General features: G+C 43.0%; 1 protein-coding gene across 1 annotated transcript in view; it reads left to right on the plus strand.

Annotated features, from left to right (window-relative positions):
- The window catches only part of MFN1 (mitofusin 1), a 49,302-nt gene extending 28,307 nt beyond the window's left edge, over positions 1-20,995 (plus strand). The window contains exons 10-18 of the mRNA XM_065410620.1: positions 1,191-1,312; positions 3,020-3,146; positions 5,700-5,804; positions 11,479-11,581; positions 12,841-13,070; positions 14,128-14,283; positions 15,429-15,625; positions 18,624-18,758; positions 20,690-20,995. Coding sequence (XP_065266692.1) covers positions 1,191-1,312; positions 3,020-3,146; positions 5,700-5,804; positions 11,479-11,581; positions 12,841-13,070; positions 14,128-14,283; positions 15,429-15,625; positions 18,624-18,758; positions 20,690-20,759 — 1,245 coding nt within the window. The 3' untranslated portion in view covers positions 20,760-20,995. The remainder of the gene's footprint in view (positions 1-1,190; positions 1,313-3,019; positions 3,147-5,699; positions 5,805-11,478; positions 11,582-12,840; positions 13,071-14,127; positions 14,284-15,428; positions 15,626-18,623; positions 18,759-20,689) is intronic.
- Positions 20,996-24,297: the final 3,302 nt, after the last annotated feature.

A 24,297-nucleotide genomic window follows, 5' to 3' on the forward strand; every position in this document is an offset into this window, starting at 1 on the left:
AGCAGGGAAATAATGTTAAGTCTGTGTTTGGCACTGGTGTGACCTCCGCTGGAATACCGTTTCCAGTTCTGGTGTCCACAATACAAGGAGAATGTTGCTAAATTGGAAAGGGTTCAGAGAAGAGACACAAGAATGATAAAGGATTAGAAAACATGCCTTCTCTTGAGGACCTTCAGTCTATCAACCTGTTTAGTTTAACAAAGTGATGGCTATGGAGTGACTTGTTCGCAGTTCATAAGAAACTACATAGGGAACAAATATTTGATAATGAATTCCTCAGTCTAACTGACAAAGGTATAACAAGATGAAGTGGCTGGAAGTTGAAACTAGATGAATTTAGACTGGAAACCAAGGCATAATTTTTTAACAGTGAGGAAGGGTTGTGGTGGATTCTCCATCATTTTTAAAACCAGATTTAGTGTTTTTCTAAAAGATGCGCTCTAGTTCAAACAGGACTTTAATTCCAGGAAGTTCAGGGACCTGTGCAGAGCAGGAGATTAGATTACATAATCACAGTGGTCCTTTCTGGCCTTATACTCCATTATTTCTAACCATTCAGTACCATTAGATTTAACACATGAATATTCAGCAGGAGGGGAAAATTTTAAAGAATGCTTGCCAGCTGTTGCACCTTCCAAGTTAATACTTGTTTTGGAATGCCCTATATGGGTGGCCAAATTGCATATTTGGCTGGTAGTCATGTCAATATCAACGTAAGTTTGCAATCTTGTTGGGGTAAAAACAGTTAACTTTTCTGAAGGTTTCAGGGTTTAATGTGACAATTAAAACCATCACAAACTAGTTAATGCTGTAAGAATCAGCGCTAAACATTGAGCACTACCAAAAGCTAGTGTAGAAATTTTTTTAAATGCTTATTACCATTGAGAAAGGAACCGATTTATCTTCATACTTATACATCAGATTTTCCTTTTATGATGTCTCTTTTATGCTATTAATTTACAAGAACAATTCACATTACTGTGGACACTGTGGACTGAAGATACAGTCTTGCTGCTATAGAGCCATTTGAATTTTCAGTTCTGTGTCTTTGATTTCTGTACACTTCCTCCTTTCTTTATTTTCCTTTGGGTTTAAGTTTGATAATAGCAGCAAGTGCTTTCTGACATTGAAATTCCTGAGAGCATTGGTATGGAATTACAGTAATGTGTTGTGGCTTGGGCCCCTCGCAGGAGTGTATCTCGCAGTCAGCCGTGAAAACCAAGTTTGAACAGCACACTATCAGAGCTAAACAGATAATAGATACTGTGAAAAACATTATGGACGCCATAAATGTGGCAGCAGCAGAAAAAAGGTAGGAGTCTTTTGTTTTTGGTATATCCAGATCATAGAGAGAGAACCATTTCCATTGCATTAATTTCCCTGTACTAGTCTAGACTTTAAAGTTCACTTATCCCTACTAGCAAGAGGTGAGTAGGGAATTTCTCTCACTGTTCAGTTTTAATACTGCTCACTCGCACCATTTCCTCATGTTTACTTGTTCTGTGTGAGGAGAAGCAAAACAGTTTTGAGGTGTGTCCAAGGATCACTGCATTCATGTTGTTGCTTTCTTCATTAACGGATTACGAAGGTGGTTAGTTGACCCTATGAGCTTGTTTTTTGAGACTTCATTTCAGAACTGTAAGGAGTCTTTCTTGTTGTAACCACCATTTTAGAAGCAATACTGAAGCCCATCTCATCTATAACGTCCTGTAAAGGGAAAAGGGTGAATGAGCAGGAGAGTGTGAGGGAAAGTGACAGCCAGGCACCTTGCAGGTGGTTAAAATATCACTTTGGATGGATGGAGCTCATGTGAGCAATCTGGTCTGTGTCACCTTTGCCCCTAGTAATATTTCTTTCCTCCTTTTGCTTATCTAATACTTTCACAATTGTATTGATTTTTTTTTTTTTTTTGCTTCTGAGACTGTCGCATACTCTTCACACTTTGAGTAAAGAAATTTCTCCTAACTGCCCTTGATGCCTGGTCTTTTCTTACCTCCAGTTAATGTGCTGTTGTATATTAACCTCTCCAGTTTCCCTCCTTTCTACCTGTGCTCCTCAGTAATGTACCTTTCAGTGGACTACACAATCCCCCCACTAAATCTCAGACCCTTCCTGAATGCACCAGCTTCTGAGAGTTGTGCATTTACATCCCTAATCTGATGCATTTTGTCAGATCTTCGATTAATTCTAAGAATGCCACTCTTGAAGTCCTCCTCTTTCATCCGTTGCTTCGTTCTCTAACTCTGCTCTGCCCCTCCCTAGATCATTTGAATCAGCATGTGGCGTGGCCACTGGCTGTTCAGCTTATGTAACTTCAGCCTTTAAACCATCCTCATTTGAGCTGTGGGCCCAGCACTTCTTGAGAGAGTAATATGTGGTGCAGTTTGGGTGTTTTTATTTTTCCTGGTCTTCAAGATGAGAAATACAGTTTCATTGTTAAGCAGCAATCAAATGGTGCCAGTGAGCAGTAATAGGGCAGTCTGGTCAGAGGAATTGTCTCCACTAATTTGTAGAGATAAGTTAAGACTTAGAGGGCCAGTTTCACAAACAAGATTCTTCCCCTACCACCCTTTCTTTTTCTTTAGTAATGATACGTACCACAATTGGTACCCGAATTCCAAACGCACTCTTTGTAACAGAGATTCTGTATGAAAAGCTAACTGTAATCAGTTACATTAAGAAATAGCTGTAAACTTAATGTGTATTATACTTGCATTCTGACAAGTAGGACATTTGCTTATGTCAGTTGATAGCTTTGTCAGCCCAATATGACTCATAGACTTTAAGGTCAGAAGGGACCATTATGATCATCTAGTCTGACCTCCCGCATGATGCAGGCCACAAAAGCTGACCCACCCACTCCTGGAATAATTCTCTCCCTTGACTTCCAATTCTTTTGACTGCTTAATAAACCCTCCTGTATTAATTATTCATCCATGCTGGATTTATTACATTTCTTTGTACTCTTATGTTTCTGGGAGAACGGCTAGTGATGGTGATTTCTTTTCTGTTACTTTAGAGTTCATTCAATGGAAGAGCGAGAGGACCAGAAAGATAGGTTGGAATTTGTTCGAAACCAACTGAACATTTTAACAGAGGATATTAAGAAAAAAATCAAACAGGTTACTGAGGAAGTAGAGAACAAGGTGGGTTGCATACAAAGAGCAAATGTCTTAGATCCAAACAAAGAAGGGAATATTTTCCATCTTTAAATTCACAGTTTGGTGGTTCACCCTGGTTTTCTTTGAGTAGTGTCCCTATGGGTGCTCCAATTCAGATGTGCATGTATCCCATGCACCTTCAATTGGAGACTTTTACTAGCAGTGCCCATGTGGCCCATGCACACATCCTCATGTACCCCCCCTCCCCCCCCAAGGCTATACAGGGCTGAACTGGTGAACTGCCTTCAGTTCCTTCTCAATTGCCTTGGCCTGAGAGAGCAGCTTAGCATGTTCACCTTGAGTGTGCCTCATCCAATTAGAATTGTTTTCTTAAGTACTCGTTTAGCTTAATATAGTTATTAGTTTAGTTTTACTAATGAGATGAGTGCCTTTTTTCTCTCTCCTCTCTTTGGGGAGACTTGCCTTCCTTGGGAGGGTATGCCAAGCTCTCTGGGTTTCAACGTTGCCTTACTTGCTGGGAGGCCATCCCAGTTAGCAATGGCCATTCCAAGTGTTTTAGCTGCCTAGGAGAGTCACACATTCCACAGAAATGTAACTTCTGTTCAGCCCTTAGATCCAGGGCAAGGAAGAATTAGGAGATCAAGCTCTCTTTGTCCTGCTTCAGAGCCAGATTGGGAGAATCCCTTATACCTCAGTCTCCGGGCAGATCTAGTGCCCCTTCGACCTCAGCTCAATACCCCACAGAAAGGGGATGGTTCCAGAGACCTCCAGAGGTCCCAGGAAGTTTGCTCCGAAAAGACCTTGGTTTCCCACTAGGTCAACGGTCTCAGAATCATGGACCTCTCTGCCTGGTACCATAGAGGCTACAGTTTCCTTCGGCACTGACGGGGCTGGGAAGACCCGAAGCTCACAAGACCCCCATTTGAACTAATGGTGACCTGTTCCTTTCTGAACCGTCTGTGAAGATGGCCTTTTTTAATAGTCGTTATATTGGCTTGAAGAGGTGGAGAAATCAGGACCTTGATGGTGGATCCTCCTTTTACAGTATTCTTCAAAAACAAGGTTTCCCCTATGTCCACGCTGTAAATTCCTACGTAAGGTGTCATTCGAATTTGATCTGAAACAGTCCTATCCGTTTAACTTTTCCCCCCACCCCACCCTCCAACCACATAACTCAGGACAGGAAGCTACCTTAGACATCAGATGAACATTGGCCTTCTATCTAGATAGGACCAAACCATTTTGGAAACCTCTTAGACTATTTATCTCCATTGTGAACAGATCTAAGAGATCCACTGTTTCTATCCAGAGGCTACTGAGGTGGATTTCAGGGTGTCTTCTCACTTGCTATGATGCTGCCAATGCCCAACTTCCTGCTAGGGTATTGGCCCACTGTACAAGGTCACAATCAATGTTGCTGGCCCTACTTAAGGATGTTTCAGTAATTGAGATCTGCACAGTTACCACATTGTTTTCAATACATACTTTCTCCAAACACTGTCTTGGTCCAGGTCTCTAGATCTGATGCAGCAGTTAGCAGTGCAGTTCTGTCTTCAGTTCAGGACTCTATTCCGAAGCGCCCACCTCCTCCTGGGGATACTGCTCCAAAGTCCCCTGAAATGGAGCACCAATAGGGACACTACTTGAAGAAGGAGGAAAGGTTACTCACCCTGTGAAGTAACTGCGTTCTTCAAAGTGTATTTCTTTCTCCTCTGCTTTGGAGTTTCCTCTGTGGGACTTTGCGGTAGAGAAGGAACTGAGGGTGGTTCACCTGTGCAGCCCTATGTAGCCTCAGCAAGTCTAAGCCCTGCCTCTGCTGCTGTGCTCCCTGTGCTCGTGTGGCTACACTGCTGTCTGGCTACACTGCTACATTTATACACACTAGTTGGAAGAGTGCTAGCATGAGTACATAGATGTGATTTCCCCCTGCACACATACATAGCTTTTAGCGTAGACATAACTAGTTCTTTGAGATGTGTTGTCCACATGTATTCCACAACCCGCCATCCTTCTCTGCTACTGTGGAATCCTACATCAACTGGATTCTGCTTCAGTGAAGGAATTGAAGGTAGGTTTCACTCGATTCACCCTTTGTCTTCAGCTGTCAGGTGCCAGAAGGCAATGTCCCAATTAGCCACTACTATTTAAATCGATTCTGAACTCCCATGAATGGGGTGAATGTGCACCGGAAGTGGAATACATGTGGATAATGCATCTCAAAAGACTGCGGTTACTGTAGGAGGATAAGTAGCCATTCTTAAATTACTTCTGGAATCTTCTTTAACGGAGATGTCTGGAAAAATAAGGTTGGAGGCTGCAGATGGTGGCCCCCTTTATCTGTCAGAACTAGCTAATTCATGAGGTGCTCTTTACATTGGAGGGGGATTTTAACAACAGACAGCTAACTGTTCACATTTTTTGATTAATCATCAGAATGAGCAAAATGTTTTTAACCTAAATAATCTAGTGTTGGAGTTAGCATTTTAATAATTTCCTCCTTTGCACTCTGTGTTTTTTTGTTTTGTTTTGTTTTAATTGAAATCTTCTATTGCCATGTCTACATTTTAACATTTTCAGGTTTCTTCTGCGATGACTGATGAGATTTGTCGACTCTCTGTTTTGGTTGATGAATTTTATTCTGATTTTCACCCTTCTTCACAAGTATTGAAGCTGTATAAAAGTGTAAGTAGTACCTGAGTGGTTTGATGAAAATAATTTGTCATTCACCTTGGCTCCTAGTTCTACCTTTTAGTATGTTAGTTTTAATAATTCGTGCACTGTATACTCTTTGGGGAATTCTGTGCCGCTGCACAATGTAGAATTTGCGCAGAATTAATGTTCTGTGGAGAATTTCATTTCCCCCCCACACACACAGAATTGGTGCTGGTGGCTGCCATTAGGGGCTGCTGGACCCAGCAGAGCCCAGCTCTCCAGCTCACAAATACAAGACACTGCCAGGGACGGGGAGGAGGGGAAGCTGGAGAGTTCTGGGCAGCTTCAGTTCCCAGCAGGCAGTGTGCAGAAAACTCCATAAAGTCCAGGACCCAGCATCAGGCTGTTTCTCTCTCCCTGGGCTCTGAGGGGGAGGCGGTCCTGTGGAGCTGCTGGCTGCCATTAGGGGCTGCTGGACCCAGCAGAGCCCAGCTCTTCAACTTGCAAATTTTGCATTGTGCAGTGGTGCAGAATTCCCCCAGGAGTATATAGTACGTGAATTATTAAAAGTAACATAGTAAAAGCTGTGAACTAGGAGCAGGTGTCTGGGCTGGGGAGGCACCCCCCAGAACCCAGTCATGGGGAGGTAGGGAGTGCAGGTGTCTGGGCTGGGGTGGTGCCCTGCGGCTGGGCTCTGGGAGGATAGGTGGCGTTGCTGGCGGGGGGGGGTGTAAGGGTGGGTGTGTCTGTGCTGGGGGAGGGAGGGGGTGTCCCGGCTGGGCTCTGGGGACTAGGGGGTGCAGGTATCTGGGCCAGGGTGCCCCGTGGCTGGGCTCTGGGAGTGGGGGTGTCTGAGATGGGAGCGGCAGAGCTTTCCCCCAATATGTGCCCAGTTGACACATGGGACACAGCCAGATTGAGGTGCCCAACAAAAGCATAACAGAGAAACAGGAAGTGGGTTGTCGTAGGGTTTTCTTTAACTCTCTGCTCCGGGGGGGAATGGGGGACAGACTTTTTTTGTTGTCTGTGTTGTTACAGACATACTTGCTGATAGGTATTTTGAAATAAATTACCAAAATAATTGAAACTGGTGTGATTATATTGTTGTTTTGACAAATAAAAGATACAGAATTTTAAATTCCCCCAAGAGTAACTGTACATTGCTTTGTGTAGGTAGTGTTCTTTCTTAGCAGTTTTATTATCCAATGTATCTGTGTATTTCTGTTATTAAATTAGATTACAATAACTAAACATGATGGGGAGAAAGTTGCAAAAGATTTTGGAATTGTTTCCATTTTAGAGTTCGGGGGCATCGGGGGGGGGAGAGGGAATTCAAGTTTTTTAATTAATTGAAATTTTTATCAGAACGGTCACTAAAATTTTTAGTTTGGTTTATATTTACTGGTTTTTCGTAGAGGAAACATTTTGCTAACCACTTTGAGAATACTTTTGATATACATTTCAATTACAAAAAGTCACAAATTCAGTGGACAAAATATTTCGGAGTCAACAATTCATGGAAATTTTCACTTTAAAAAAAGGCCATTTTTTGTTGTTTGAATTTCTACCAACTTTAACAGTAACTTTTAAAAGGAGCATACATTCCAAGATAGTCTCGTGAGCCTGGTACTCAGAGGCCCTGATCATGCTCCCATTAAAGTGCATGTCAAAATTTCCATTGACTTTAATGGTGCGGAATCAGTCTCCTATTGAGCAAGTAATCTACATTTCTAGGATTGAATGAGTATTCTACCTACCATCACTGCTCCCAAAGCATTTATACTTTGACTTCCACCAATATTGTTGATTGGTTTCTCTTTGTTCAGGCAAGTGAGGTGGTTGCCATCAGACCAAGACAATTCTGACTTTCCAAAGTAATATAGAATCATAGAATATCAGGGTTGGAAGGGACCTCAGGAGGTCATCTAGTCCAACCCCCTGCTCAAAGCAGGACCAATTCCCAACTAAATCATCCCAGCCAGGGCTTTGTCAAGCCGGGCCTTAAAAACCTCCAAGGAAGGAGACTTCACCACCTCCCTAGGTAACGCATTCCAGTGCTTCACCACCCTCCTAGTGAAATAGTGTTTCCTAATATCCAACCTAGACCTCCCCCACTGCAACTTGAGACCATTGCTCCTTGTTCTGTCATCTGCCACCATTGAGAACAGCCGAGTTCCATCCTCTTTGGAACCCCCCTTCAGGTAGTTGAAGGCTGCTATCAAATCCCCCCTCATTCTTCTCTTCTGGAGACTAAACAATCCCAGTTCCCTCAGCCTCTCCTCATAAGTCATGCGCTCCAGACCCCTAATCATTTTTGTTGCCCTCCGCTGGACTCTTTCCAATTTTTCCACATCCTTCTTGTAGTGTGGGGCCCAAAACTGGACACAGTACTCCAGATGAGGCCTCACCAATGTCGAATAAAGGGGAACGATCACATCCCTCGATCTGCTGGCAATGCCCCTACTTATACAGGCCAAAATGCCGTTAGCCTTCTTGGCAACAAGAGCACACTGTTGACTCATATCCAGCTTCTCGTCCACTGTGACCCCTAGGTCCTTTTCTGCAGAACTGCTACCTAGCCATTCGGTCCCTAGTCTGTAGCTGAGCATGGGATTCTTCCGTCCTAAGTGCAGGACTCTGCACTTGTCCTTGTTGAACCTCATCAGGTTTCTTTTGGCCCAATCCTCTAATTTGTCTAGGTCCCTCTGTATCCGATCCCTACCCTCTAGTGTATCTACCACGCCTCCTAGTTTAGTGTCATCGGCAAACTTGCTGAGAGTGCAGTCCACACCATCCTCCAGATCATTAATAAAGATATTAAACAAAACCGGCCCCAGGACCGACCCTTGGGGCACTCCGCTTGAAACTGGCTGCCAACTAGACATGGAGCCATTGATCACTACCCGTTGAGCCCGACGATCTAGCCAGCTTTCTATCCACCTTAAAGTCCATTCATCCAGCCCATACTTCTTTAACTTGGCAGCAAGAATACTGTGGGAGACCGTATCAAAAGCTTTGCTAAAGTCAAGGAATAACACATCCACTGCTTTCCCCTCATCCACAGAGCCAGTTATCTCATCATAGAAGGCAATTAGGTTAGTCAGGCACGACTTCCCCTTGGTGAATCCATGCTGACTGTTCCTGATCACTTTCCTCTCCTCTAAGTGTTTCATAATTGATTCCTTGAGGACCTGCTCCATGATTTTTCCAGGGACTGAGGTGAGGCTGACTGGCCTGTAGTTCCCCGGATCCTCCTTCTTCCCTTTTTTAAAGATGGGCACTACATTAGCCTTTTTCCAGTCATCCGGGACCTCCCCCGATCGCCATGAGTTTTCAAAAATAATGGCTAATGGCTCTGCAATCTCATCCGCCAACTCCTTTAGCACCCTCGGATGCAGCACATCCGGCCCCATGGACTTGTGCACGTCCAGTTTTTCTAAATAGTCCCGAACCACTTCTTTCTCCACAGAGGGCTGGTCACCTTCTCCCCATATTGTGCTGCCCAGTGCAGCAGTCTGGGAGCTGACCTTGTTTGTGAAGACAGAGGCAAAAAAATCATTGAGTACATTAGCTTTTTCCACATCCTCGGTCACTAGGTTGCCTCCCTCATTCAGTAAGGGGCCCACACTTTCCTTGACTTTCTTCTTGTTGCTAACATACCTGAAGAAACCCTTCTTGTTACTCTTAACATCTCTTGCTAGCTGCAACTCCAAGTGTGATTTGGCCTTCCTGATTTCACTCCTGCATGCCTGAGCAGTATTTTTATACTCCTCCCTGGTCATTTGTCCAATCTTCCACTTCTTGTAAGCTTCTTTTTTGCGTTTAAGATCAGCAAGGATTTCACTGTTTAGCCAAGCTGGTCGCCTGCCATATTTACTATTCTTTCTACACATCGGGATGGTTTGTTCCTGCAACCGCAATAAGGATTCTTTAAAATACAGCCAGCTCTCCTGGACCCCTTTGCCCTTCATGTTATTCTCCCAGGGGATCCTGCCCATCTGTTCCCTGAGGGAGTCAAAGTCTGCTTTTCTGAAGTCCAGGGTCCGTATTCTGCTGCTCTCCTTTCTTCCTTGTGTCAGGATCCTGAACTCGACCATCTCATGGTCACTGCCTCCCAGGTTCCCATCCACTTTTGCTTCCCCTACTAATGCTTCCCTGTTTGTGAGCAGCAGGTCAAGAAAAGCTCTGCCCCTAGTTGGTTCCTCCAGCACTTGCACCAGGAAATTGTCCCCTACACTTTCCAAAAACTTCCTGGATTGTCTGTGCACCGCTGTATTGCTCTCCCAGCAGATATCAGGGTGATTAAAGTCTCCCATGAGAACCAGGGCCTGCGATCTAGCAACTTCTGCTAGTTGCCAGAAGAAAGCCTTGTCCACCTCATCCCCCTGGTCTGGTGGTCTATAGCAGACTCCGACCACGACATCACTCTTGTTGCTCACACTTCTCAACTTTATCCAGAGACACTCAGGTTTTTCTGCAGTTTCATACCCCAGCTCTGAGCAGTCATACTCCTCTCTTACATACAACGCAACTCCCCCACCTTTTCTGCCCTGCCTGTCCTTCCTGAACAGTTTATATCCATCCATGATAGTACTCCAGTCATGTGAGTTATCCCACCAAGTCTCTGTTATTCCAATCGCATCATAGTTCCCTGACTGTGCCAGGACTTCCAGTTCTCCCTGCTTGTTTCCCAGGCTTCTTGCATGTGTGTATAGGCACTTAAGATAACTCACTGATCGTCCCTCTTTCTCAGTATGAGACAGGATTCCTCCCCTCTTGCGCTCTCCTGCTTGTGCTTCCTCCCAGGATCCCATTTCCCCACTTACCTCAGGGCTTTGGTCTCCTTCCCCCGGTGAGCCTAGTTTAAAGCCCGCCTCACTAGGTTAGCCAGCCTGCTGGCGAAGATGCTCTTCCCTCTCTTCGTTAGGTGGAGCCCGTCCCTGCCCAGCACTCCTCCTTTTTGGAACACCATCCCATGGTCGAAGAATCCAAAGCCTTCTCTCCGACACCACCTGCGTAGCCATTCGTTGACTTCCACGATTATATAGTGGCATTATGCCAGGGGTGGGTAAATGTGGGTAAATGAGTAACCCCTGTGACTACCTCCCATATGACCCCACTAGCCCGGGACTCCCACACTCTCCCCATCCCATCCCTTCCCACCTTAGCTGGGGTGGGCCAGGTGAGGATGTCTCTGGCCTGGCCGGAGCTGCTCTGGCATCTCATGGCATCTCATGCGGCGTGGCCGCAGCCTGCTCCGGTGGTCCGGGCCGGGTGGCGCAGCTGCTTTGGAGGCTCGGGGGAGAGCAGCGTGGCCAGAAGTGGAGACACTCTGGCCGCGCCTCTTCCCTTCTGGCTCTGCCGGCTGTGCAGCCTCTCTTTGCCCCCTCTGTTGGGGCGGGAGGGGCTGTGTCCCACCTCTCCCTCTCCCTCTCTATACCCGTTCATAAGCCGACCCCCTTCTCCGGTGCTTCCCTTTTTTACTAAAATAATTCGTCTTATGAACGAGTATATACGGTAGTTTACATGAGAATTTATAATTTGAGTGCATGATCATTCTCCAAGTTCTCCTCCTCCCCACCATGGATAACAATATGTTCAAAGATTATAGGGATTTCTTGCGTTCAGCATATTTCAAAATTGTTCTAACATAGCTGGCTTGTTGATATTAACTTATGTACATGCTTTCTTCATGAAACATTAGGAGCTCAACAAGCACATAGAAGATGGTTTGGGAAAAAACCTGGCTGACCGTTGCTCCGCTGAAGTCAATCAGTCAATGCATCAGTCACAGCAGGAAATGATTGGTAATATTTATACAGAGTAATGTTACTTTCACACAAATATGAGTCTGAACATGGGCAGTCTCCAGCTTAACCCAAAAAGGACTTTGTCTGCATAGAGTTATTATTTGTATTGGGGCAGCATCAAGCAGTCCCAATCATAGGTCACAGCCTCATATGCTAAGCACTGTACACATGAATAATGGAGAAACAGTTCCTCCCTGAACAATGTTTAATCCAAGTAAATTCCTACTTTTACTTGTTTCTGTCTAAACAATTACAGTGACTGTGACTGGGATTTACTGAGTTATAATCTTATAACGCTTTACAGATCCAAAGTGCTATGCAACTATTACTTCCCACAGGGCTTGTGGGGATTGGGTAGGAGTAATTATTATCCCGATTTGGAGAAGCTGTGAAACAGAGATTAAGTGATTTATTTGCCTGAGGCGATACACTGAGTTAGTGATAGAACTGAGATTAGAACACAGGACTTCCCCACTGACTCTAGATCTGCTACCTTTCTTCCCTTCCTGTGTGTCTTTAACCTCTGTATGGCTATCTTAGGGAAGGGAACTGAGTAAAATAACTTGAATTAACAGTGGCAATGTTAAAATATAGGCAATACCTGATTGTCAGATATTTCTTCAGTGTAAGCCTTACCCTAGTTCATTCAGTGCAAACTAGGATTCTATCCTGAAGCTCACGTTTTGGTGCGGTCTCCTGTTTCTCTACTCCTTTTGTTAAATGCCTGTCCAACCACCCAGTCTGAACTGATTCCTGCTAATGAAACAGTCAGGTCTTGAGGAAATATATGAAGCCTTTAGTGACCTATTTCTGAGATCTCGAGAAGACACCTGTTCCTTATTTCTACCCAAGGCTATTGGGATTGGCCAAGTAGTCCTTTGTCCATCCTGGACTTCAGGACTCTAGCTAGAGATCTTTCTGATTGGTTCAGTTAATCTCTGACCATTTCCCCCCTTTTTGTCACCACTGCCTTTCTGGATGGCTTTTTCTTTTTCCATTTTGTTTCGCTGGAATGATCAATAGTTGATCCTAATGGGACAAAAGTTTAAACTGTGCAGTGCGCAGAGCTGAGCACTCTTAATTATAATGGAAATTGCTAAGTAGACAAACTGGTAGGTTAGGCCTCAGTTAATACTGTTGCTTAGGTGTTTGTATCTGGCTTTTTGAATTTCAGAATTAGTGCATCATATGACCATCCCAAGATGGAGTAAAGTTTTGCATAGTAATTAAATTTTGCTAATCCACTTTGTTTTTAGAAAATCTGACGCCATTATTACCTTCTGGTGTTCAGAATCAGCTTCAGTTGCTAATTCCATGCAGGAAGTTTGACCTCAGTTACGATTTGAACTGTCACAGTCTGTGTTCAGATTTTCAAGAGGATATCACGTTCCGCTTTTCCCTGGGGTGGACCACCCTTGTAAACCGCTTCCTAGGCCCAAAGAATGCTCATAGAGCGCTACTCGGGCTGGCAGATCCAACCTCACAGGTGAGTGCTTCCCAGGTCTTTCAGAATGGATTGAGTTGATATCTGATGTTTTCTATACATTATTTTACATGTGTATTAATAACTTGGTGTGTTGTCTGCTCACCATGTTCCCTTTGTCTGAAACTTGTTTTGGTGAGGGTTGTTATTACTGGGTTATATTCATGGATGAAATGGAGCCAGAACATCTTTCTAGTACTTCCTGCAGCTACTGTGTGTTCTTGGGGACTCTGATTTTTGTATCTAACCTTGTGGTCACCTCTTCATTTACAGTTTTTGTATAATTAAAGTGGAGCAAAGCCAGTCCTACTTCCCTCAACCTTATGGACTGTCTGGCTAGTTGGGGCAATGGAGTTTTTAAATGTCAACACTAACAAGTGGAAAGAAACTATGGTTTCCTGCTGTTGTGATAAATGTAGCAATAGCCGCTAGGGCTCCAGATGTTATCCCTCCCTGCTCCCCTTATAAAGCTGGAGAGGCTGTTCAGATCTGGGATTTTGGTTCAGCCCATCATGAGGTCACCATGAAATTTGGCTCTAGGGTCCACTTAGGACTTTGCCCTAGCTTCAAAGTAAAATTCATGGATGGATGGGTCCATTTGTAGGGGAGTGAAGGGCTGAAAGAACTGCCAGGTGGGCACAGGGCTGCTAGAATAGTGGAGAGTGGATAGGAGTTGATGAGGCATAGTGGGAATCGAACAGAACTAACTACAGTCCATTCTAGAAGCTTTAATTATATTTCAGGAATTTGGGGCAGCTCTTCGCTTCTTGACCCACCCCTGTCTGGGTTGATGAGGAGATTTTCAGGAAAGACCCATCTCTTGTTAAGTTACTAATCAGTTTGCTGAACAACTAATACTCCATTACTGCTGTTCAGGGTTAAACAAATGAAGAGCATTTTTGAATCTCCGATGATCTTATCCACTTAAAAAAAAAAATAAAAAAAAAAGTTCAATTTTTAACCCTGCTTATGGGAAAGCAAAATAAATAATAAAACCAAGCAGTTTGTTCTAGAGTTCCATAATGCTTATCACTCCGTTTGCCTTATTCTGCTCTTCTAGATCCCTCGTCCTTTAGCTTCCACCCCCTCTGCCACCTGTCTTCCTGCCGTAACTCCAGAGAACATATCACAGGAGGAACTCATGGTTTCTTTGGTAACGAGTTTAGCTTCACTAACATCACGGACATCTATGAGCATCATCATCGTTGGAGGAGTGGCAAGTAGCATTAGCAACCACCTCTATAAATGGAAAGCATGGCAGAGACTATTCCAAATGTACTCTTTTGACTGTTTGGGATGCCATCACTGCTGCATAGAATTGATGCTTGCTCTTTAGAATCAGTCTAATTAGCAATGGGCCTAGTCCTCGGATGGCATGAATCAGCATAGCTCCATTCAACTCATGACTTAAAAAGAACTATGTCTAATGAAGTTAGTCTTACTAAACAGATACTAAACAATAGGTGCACTTTTCTTTCATGCGCTTGATAAGCCCCTTGCAATCACAGGTGAAATCTAAAAATTAGTATTTAGCATAGTAAAGAATTGTTTGCTAATCAGTTTAGCCAGGGTTTCTTTGTAAATGGCTACAGAATAGTTAATTTAAAATACTTAAACTGAGTGATCAGTTTATTAGATTTCTTTGGTCTCCATTGTGGGTTTTTTTAAATTTACTCGTCATAGGCAAAGGCTCCAGGAATCAGTCATGCTGTACTCTAACCTATATGACTCTACACCATGGTTCCAATCCTGCAACCCTTATTTATGTGAATAAGGGATGCAAGATCTGTGGCATCAGAACCACTTTGCAAACTAGATGGGGTATCTAGGATAAATACTTTTTGTCTAATGCAGCAAAATCTTTACATCTTCATGGCTAAATAGCACTGCACTAAAGGGTATAAGATGCATTAAATGCTCGTAGTAAGTATGTAATAAGAAAACTGGCTGAGTAGGGTCATGTTGGAGCCTATATTTATTCCATACAAATGTGCTCAGTTTCTAAATTATAAAATGATTTGATTTTTTTTGTCAGGCTCAATTTGGAATTGGTGAGAGTTTTGCTTTCTGCCTCTTACTTTATCACTAGCAATAAAGATTCTGTAATCTGAATCTAGCTAACAGTTCTACAGCTGATGCACAAGGCAGATGTAGCTGAGTTGCTCTGCAGTGCTACCTGGATGAAAAACATGTTTTGTTAATCCAGTCGGACAGAAAGGTATAAAGAGAGCAAAAACCTTAAACAGGAAGTTGACACTTTTCTATCCTCTTCTAATTCTGACCATACTCTGACAAAATACATTCCATAGAGCTACTGTCACATAACTCAGCTCAGGTCATGAAAAGATGCTTCTTTTTCAGGTTTGGAGAACTGTAGGCTGGAAACTCATCTGTCTTTCCCTAAGCATGTATGGAGTATTGTATCTCTATGAGAGACTAACCTGGACAACTAAAGCAAAAGAGAGAGCCTTTAAACAGCAGTTTGTAAACTATGCTACTGAAAAATTGCAGCTGATTGTCAGTTTTACTAGTGCAAATTGCAGCCATCAAGTCCAACAGTAAGTATTCTACTTATCACTGTAGTCACTAATATAGGAAATACATTTCAGTGGATAATCTATGTGTATGTATTTATCAATGAAAGTTACAATAGAGACTTGAAAAGATGCTAAGTAAGAAGGTTTAAATGTCAACTTGAAATCGATTCAATTTAAAAAAATGAGCTAAAGTTGGGTCGATTACTATGGTGGCAAAGAATCCCCCTTTCATATTTTGTATGGTTTTACAGTCCTGTTTTGCACTTCACTGTTCGTGTAAAGACCTCACATAGCCACGATTACCTTTCTGACTGTACCGGGGGAGAGAGAAAATGACTATACACAAAGTGGAGGGGAAAAATATTCTTTCAGTTATAGTAGCCTTAGGTGGTGGTTGAACAAGGGGGGAGGGGAACTTCTGAGAAGTGTGGCTTGTAAGTTGATTGAGCCCCTTTAACAAAATGCTTATTTGTAATGAAGGAATTTTATGGATATTGTTTCACAGAAAAAGCATCACTTTTCTGGAGCTGTAGTTTTGTTAACCTTGGTTTGCGCATTCTTACTCTCTTTACTTGACTTTAAACTAGTCCAATTCACGTTTAAGAGCAGTCGCCAGCAAGCTTCCTTAGTGCCTAAGCACTTACATTATGCAATTTTTCATTAGCACTTAGCAGCAAAAAATATTCATGCTGTTGCCGAGAGATGAAAATAATGCCCTTCTTTTCCCATCATTCAGAGACGTTTTGACTTGTACTATAAAAAGCACTTATGGAAAAAGGATGGTGGGACAGATTCATGCCTAGCGTAATTCCATCTAAATCGGGCTGAAGTCGATTAAATTATGCCAGGGATGAACTTGGCCTGTAACATTTAAGCCTTTTATCTTGTGTTTAAGATGCCCTTTTAAATGGTCTGTTTTCTTTTGGATAAATGGGGGATTTACACAATAACAAAAGAGACAACTCATATGGGTATTACAGCATAATTATTTGAAATCATACAGTTAATTTGTGCCTGATGATAACTTTGCTTACCCTGGCAAAACAGCAGAATGTGAAATTCTTACCCCTAACTTGTATCCATCTGAGGATCTAGAATGATTCTCAATCTCTATAGGCAGTTGGTTTGCCAAGCAGCTTACTATATAAATATGAAAGTATGGCTCTGTTCTAATAGGCAACCATAGTCACATCCTTTTCACTAACACTGAATCACTTAAGACTCAGGATGATGGCTTGGCTTTTAGAACCTTAACCAGTTTCACTATATTCAGTGTTCTGAAAGGACCGCTTCCCTCACTCCTCGAGTGACCATACATCTCCGTTCTATCAGGACAGTCCTGGAGGTTTTGTAAGATGTCTCGGTGTCCCAGGAACATTTTCTGAGTCAGTTTGAATTGTCCTGGTTTTTCATTTAATCTATCAAAATGTTCGTTTGGTATTGTTGTTCCAAGCAGAACTGGCTCTGTATTTACCAGGGACAGTCAGTTAGTGGAAGGAGCGTTCAATGTGGTGAACACGGTTTGAAGCGATGAGAAAAGTCAAATGAATGTAGACTCTATCAAAGCTGTCGGTTTGCTCAATTTGAATGTTGGTGACACTTGTTCCGTGTTTCACGATAAACTCATTCAGATGCTAAGGGCTAGATTGAGAAAGCTACTTAGGCCTAAGTGCTTAAGTCCAACAGCTTTGCACATGCCTAGTGGTGGGAACCGCGCCTAAAGGCTTGATGCTGCTAACTAGTTGCTCACAGCCCTCACTCATAGCAAAGTCCTTGTGGTTTTCTCAAACAGGTATTCTCCCACCTGTTGTCCTGATCCAGGAAGTGTGCTCAGAGTACGCCTATCGGATCATGCCTCACACATAACAGACAGCTGGTGGGTGTCCCCAGAATGCCCCATAGTCTGGCAGCTAAGGCACTCACGTGGGATGTGGGAGATCCAAGTTTGAATCCCTCCTCTGCCTGATTTGGAGGTGGGAGAGTCGGGTTCAAGTGAAAACCCTAACCACCAAGCTATCGAGTCACTCTCTTTATCTCTTGTCCAATGGCTATTTAATTATTAATACAAAATGGACCATCTCCAACAGGAGAGATGGAGAGACATTCCAGAGTAATCAATAACCTGAGAACAGAGACACCTGAGGAGTGAGGGAAGCAGTCCTTTCAGAACACTGCCTATAGTTAAACTGGTTAAGGTTCTAAAAGCCAAGTGGTCAGGGCACTCACCTGGCAGGTAAGAGACCTAAATACTAGGGATTTTAATCTGGGTTTCCGCATCCCAGGTGAGTGCTCCAACCACTGGGATATCAGATATAGAGCCCCCCTCTTTCTGCCCTCCTGCCCCCAGCCCCAGAGCTGATTTGACCTAGGTGCCCAACTCCAGGAGAGGCTTCACAGCTGAGAATCCTAAACATAGATAGGCCCCTCCCTTCAGCCTGTCAGGCACCCAAATTCCCTTGTGAACCTAGGCCTAAGCCCGAACCCAGTCCACTGCATTTCATTCTTAGCTAATTTAGGTGGCTCCCTACTCAGCAACTTGATTCTGAGAATCCCTTTCTTAGGCATCTAACTCTTCTCATGCATTGTTTGGGAAGCCTAGGCACCTAACTTGGAGCTGAGAATTCCACTAAGCAGCAGGACACCTAGGAGTCAGGCATTGCAACACCTACATCCCTTTGTGAATCTACCCCCAAGTTCATAGCAAAAATCCACTACTCTGAGAACAGTCTCCAGCTTCGGAGTCAGAAGCTGGCAGTAGCAACATCAGCATATATTTAAAACAAGGTCTATTTTGTATTATTTTTTCATGACCCTAAAAATGCCACCACCACAGTGTCCCTGTTTTATTGATGTTTCAAGAGAGAGTCCCTTTGCTCATTCTTCCTTGTGCTGTCTGTCTTTATGCAATTGTGTATAGCAGTTGGTGGCTGTTCTGATTGCATTGTTCTGCTCATGGACTCTGAAGTGTAGTGTAACACAAAGTATGGTAAAGTGTGATTACAAACTTGTTTTCCTTTAGAGAAATGGCCACTACCTTTGCTAGACTGTGTCAGCAAGTCGACGTTACTCAGAAAAACCTGGAAGAAGAAATTGCTAGGCTGTCCAAAGAAATAGATCAGTTAGAGAAAATACAGAGTAACTCAAAGCACCTAAGGTAATGATCCTTTTTTATTGACTCAGCCAGTTGCTTGAGAGAGAAATCTTGAACTAGCCAGCTGGAGAGAAACTGAAATCCTGGCTCCACTGAAGTCTCTGAGTTTTGCCATTGATTTCAGTGGGACCAAGATTTCACCTCCATGTGTGTAGTCATGGCAGTACTGTATCATAAAATAAGTGTGTGTGTGTTTGCTGCTGTTTTCAGCTGTTAATGAGCATTCTGACATGTGCCTTGAAACTGTGGTGCAGGGTAAAGCATGGTAATATATATATCTTCTTGCCTCGTACACAGTGGCACTGAAACACTTTTAATAGTGGGGTGCTGAAAGCCAGCCCCCCCCTTACGCCTGTCTGCCCCCGAGCTGGAGCCAGGAGCAGGGCCGTGTCTCTGGGGGGGCCCAGAAAGGGGTAAGGGGGCCGAGGCTGGGGCCACAGCTGGGAACTGGGGTGGGGCGGACTCCTCCACATCCCTAGTTCCTGCACCTATGCTCGTACACCAGGAGCAGCAGTTGTGTTCTTTTAAAGTTATGTTAGCCACTGGGGAACGTGGGGAAAGTCTAACAAAATATCACCCCATCCTCATGTTGATCTTCTCCCTCTGTGCCTGGTTCCTTTTCTCTGCCCAGTAAAAATGGATTTCTCAAGAATACTTTATAAAGCTCCAACAATACATGTCACTTCCCTGCCTGAGCAGCTTTTGTCCCCTTGGAGATGGGGCATGAGTTCCTAAGCAGGGCTTGGGTACAAAGCTCTCTCCATAGGAATACTCTTAGCTGGGAGTAGGGTAAATTCAGCTCCTGTATTTCATCCCACCTCTTCTCGCTCATCCAAGCAGGACCCCTTTCTCTTTTGGAGATGCCTTCCCACTCCAGTGGACCCCAACCCCTTCCAGCAGGCCGACAATGCACCCTTTTGTCTCCTCACCTAGCAGCCAGTGGGGCAACAGTTGGCTTTGTGTCTGTTTTCTCTCCACCCTTGGCTTGCCATTGGGTGCTGCACACTGTCCTCAGGCTGAGTCCCTTGCTCTGCTAAAAATGTCAGTTAAAAGGGGTTTATCTCAACCAGCATTAGCTACAGGAGTCCTAGTGTAAACAATTTAGGTGTGTTTTTAACCCTTTGTTGTGTAACCCTACATGGGCTTCTCTGATTGAATGGCATTGAAAGCATTGCCAGTAGTCCATCTATCCCAGGGCTCCCAGTGGTGCCAGCAGAGATGCTGAAGGGTGGTAGCAGCGGTGAGACGTTCTTAGAAAGTTTTGCTAATGTAGACAGGAACTGGGAGAGCAGAGCTACAAGGAATGGTGGTGGTGGGGGGGGGGGTTCTTGCTCCCAGCAACAAGAAATCCACGGTCCCTTCTAGCACAGTGATTCCTCATGCCTTTGTGAAACGCTTAGGAACTAGCCCCTCGCTAAGGTGTTACATATTCAGATTAGCCAGCATCCTGAGGTTTAAAGATATGTCTACACCGCAAAAAAAAACCACAACACTGCAGCAAGTCTCAGAGCCCGAGTCAACTGATGCAGGGTCATGGTGCTCATGCTACAGGACTAAAAATAATAGTGGAGATGTTCCTGCTCGAGTCTGAGCTCTGAGACCCCTCACTGAGCTCCAGCCTGAGTGGAAACTACACTGCTACGCCACGTCAGTTGATCTGGGCTTTGAGATTTGTGTGTGGTTGGGTTGGGTTTGGTTGGGTTGGGTTTGCAGTGTAGATGGACTCTGAATCTCAGACCCTGACTGGGCAGAGCACATAAGCACTTGTTACAGTGCTCTTCTGAGTCAGGTGGTCTAAGTAAGATTTCTCGTGTCCTGAATTTCATTACTAAAGAGGCAGAAGAATCTTGTGAGAGTTTGGGTGCATGCAAATAAGCCTGGGGTATTGTATTGCTACATGTGGATCAATCACTTTTCTCTTGTTTGTTTTACAGAAACAAAGCCCTTCACCTTGAAAATGAGCTGGATGTTTTTACAAAGCATTTTCTTCAGCAGAATAAATAGACCAATCTCTTTTCATTGCTGGCTTCCTTGGGTAACTGCCTGTGGGACAAAATTATAGAATGACACATTGCTCCCCTGTGGAGTCACATGAAATGACTTATATTTTTAAAATTACCTTGATTATACTTGTCAGATACTGTAACGTCCAGTTCACATTTTTGCAATGAACTGTATCTAAAAGCTGTGGTAAAGAGAAATTTTGCAAGAGCAAAATGATAATTTATATTTACTGACAAATACTGAATTTATTCTTCTGGAGACTTAAAATAAAAAAAAATAAACCCTGTATTATTTTGTGTTAGTATTTACCAGTGGCAAATCCCACCTTCCTGGCATCTGGGAGTTATGTAGGGAGAGAATCCATTATTTCTTCTCTCCCTCACATCAGTATCAATGTCTCCCAGTTCTCTAGAAATAGCTGGTGGTGCTGCTTTTTCATATTTGTTTTATGAATGAGAATATTAGGTGAACAGCTCTAGCAGCCTAAAAGTGCTTCTTTAGATTATTTGAATTCAGATAAAATCAGTTGGGCTGGGCTGTTACCCTGCTTCTGTTTATTTATAGATAGACCTGCCATTTTTACTTGTATACATGATGCTTTCAAGTAAACTTGATTCCTTGTAGGTATTTTGGAAAGCTTTAAAAATTCAAGCATGCTGCAATGATGGAATAGCAGTGTTCATCAAACTGGAATATTGAAAACCAAAGTAAGTTAATGTGTATAAAGTTCAGGTGAATCTGTCCTGTGCGGCATGCAAGCCTCTACCTACAACAAACAGGGGGCTTCTGCTATACAGTTGATCTACATTCATCCCAAACTATGCAAAAATTCAGCTACAGTATCAAAGCTTTTATCTAAGCACCCTCGGGAGGGCTTGCTCTTTTCTTGTCACCTGGGCAAGTGATGTAGCCTAGCCTTCAAATATTTCTCTCACTACATCATGAATACTGGCCATGTTCTGGTGTGAGCATTATAAATTGAATTTCTCTTCAGACTGTATACATTTGGGAAACAATATTGCATTTACCTGTGGATACTTTTCCATATTGCTTGCTTCCTTCCCCGACCACTTGTTTAGGCACTATCTTAAGTTCCTGAATTATTTAGCTGCCACCTGTAGGCATGCGTTTTTGGTTTTTTAAATCTTGGCCACTAGCTCCCTCTGTTCTAGCTTTGTGAGAAGTTGTGTGTGTGGATGTTTCCATCTTAATCAGCTTTTAAAGGGTGGTAGTAGGCTAGGGATTGTCAATAGATGTTAGCAATGATACCCAAGTGCTTCCTGATGCAGACCATGTGCAATTTCACCTGTATTTTATAAACAGGCTTTTAAAAAATATTTTAGATGGTGAAAGCCTTTCTGAATATTTATATATCCTTTATGAAAGTGCTTAATGCTGCAACATCAGGTTTAAAACCAAACTTGAGTGACTGTGGTGGCTTAAGGCACATTTTTTTTGTTGTTTGAGTACTTGCTGGGATTTTCCACTAATTTACAAAAAAGGGCTAATGAAATGCACTTTGTTTTTTAAGACTTACTCAATACTTTATTTTAAAAGCAGGAAGTGATCACTGAGAAGCTGGGTATGCTGCATGCTAACTCTCTCCATTCGAAGTGTTTCAGGGTCATAATTTTCCTTATCGTTGTGGACATTTGAGTATGCTACCAGCTGACTGTTAAAAGGCTAAAGATGTTATGAGATGTGAAGATGGGCTGCAGCCCAGCTGGTTAAATGTACAGAAATTATGCAAGGGGAAGAGTTGCAAATGTATTTATAAGAAGTTTATTCTTTGAGCATTTCTAGACTAGTTTAATTTTTGGGGTGGGGGGGGGAATGCTACCCCTTTAACTCATTGAATTTAGTTTGGCAGATGAGTTGGTAACTTAGATGATGCACTATTCCTCATTTTAAACTTAGCACCTTCTGCTACACACTGCTTGTGAATGGGGTCGTTTTATTTGCATCTTGGACTCCTGGGAAGAGGGTAAAAGGCTCCGTCAGTAGCGTATGGCTCATAGCCAGATTTTTATTACAAAAACTGTTCTAAAGCATAAGACCTGTGTAATTCAAGGTTGCTTTAGTTTCCACTTTGTGGAAATTCTGACACTTCATGACAGTCACTTGCTGGTGTTCCCTATAGTTTTGTTGGAAGACGTCAAGTGAATGAGCAAGATGGTAGCTGTGGAAATAAAATTCAGAATTCTTTCTATTGGAAGTAAAGTGTTAGTGTGGTTCTTCAGAAGAGTATGTCCTATAAAAGGAAGGAGACTGTTCCTTCATTGCTTGATGGGACAGCTGCTCCCTACAAATTAACTAGGTGTGCTCCCCCCTCATTTAAGGGGGGTATGCATGGCTGAGGATATCCTGCTCCCACAGAGTAAGTTCACTTTTCTGCCACACTTTGCATTATTTTAAATCAACAGGGGAAAAACATTTGAGTTTAACTCCTCCTTTCTGGGAACAGCAGCTGCCCCTCTACTATGTACATGCCATTTTGTCTCAAGTTGTAGAGAGCAATTGCATTCCTTTACATATAAAAGGAAGTCAGGCTAAAGGTTTACACAAGATATTTAAAAGCTTGTCCCTTTTATTAGCAAAGGTATTCTGCTCTCATCTTCTAATAGCATGGATTGCAAAGCCCCTTCTGTTCCCCTTTCTGGTATTGCAGCAGAAAGAGGGAAACTGACTCAGCTTGCCTAAAGAATTATGAAATAAATTCTAAATCCAGAATGCCACTTTCAAACTGGGGATAACATGGTCACTTAAAGCAGACTCTGCTTGTGAAGGACTAGGTGCTCTAATCATTACTGTAGTCCAGGGGATCTGTGTTTCAAAAAGATGCACTTCAGCAGAGTTGGGGTCTGCGCTGTAGCACTTTTGACATGCCTTTAATAGTATAGTCACTTTATAGATGGGCAGTGCTATTTGTGTCAAAATCTGTCTTAGTCATCATTCAAAGCCATAAACGTTACAAGTGTATTTATGCTATATCAGGGGTCAGTAACCTTTCGGAAGTGATGTGCAGAGTCTTCATTTATTCACTCTAATTTTAGGCTTCATGTGCCAGTTATACATTTTAATGTTTTTAGAAGGTCTCTTTCTATAAGTCTATAATATATAAACTATTGTTGTATGTAAAGTAAATAAGGTTTTTAAAATGTTTAAGATGCTTCATTTAAAATTAAATTAAAATGCAGAGCCCCCTGGACTGGTGGCCAGGACCTGGGCAGTGTGAGTGCCACTGAAAATCAGCTTGCGTGCCATAGGTTGCCTACCCCTGTGCTATATCTTAAGGAACTTTTAAATGTATGCTGGAAGTTATTAGTAAAATCCCCATATAAATACCCTGTAGGGGCAGTTGCAGAGTTGTATCTGTTGCATTCATCTTTAGAAGATTGCCATGGTAGAAGGAAGGTTGTAAAATAACTACACACACCACAGCAAGTCTGGTTAAAAGCACTTATTTATTGGTTACAATATCAATTCATGGCAACATCTTTCACTGAGCCACTGTACAAATACAAAGAAAAGATCCATT

This window comes from Emys orbicularis, chromosome 9 (assembly GCF_028017835.1).
Source record: "Emys orbicularis isolate rEmyOrb1 chromosome 9, rEmyOrb1.hap1, whole genome shotgun sequence".
Taxonomy (NCBI): domain Eukaryota; kingdom Metazoa; phylum Chordata; order Testudines; family Emydidae; genus Emys; species Emys orbicularis.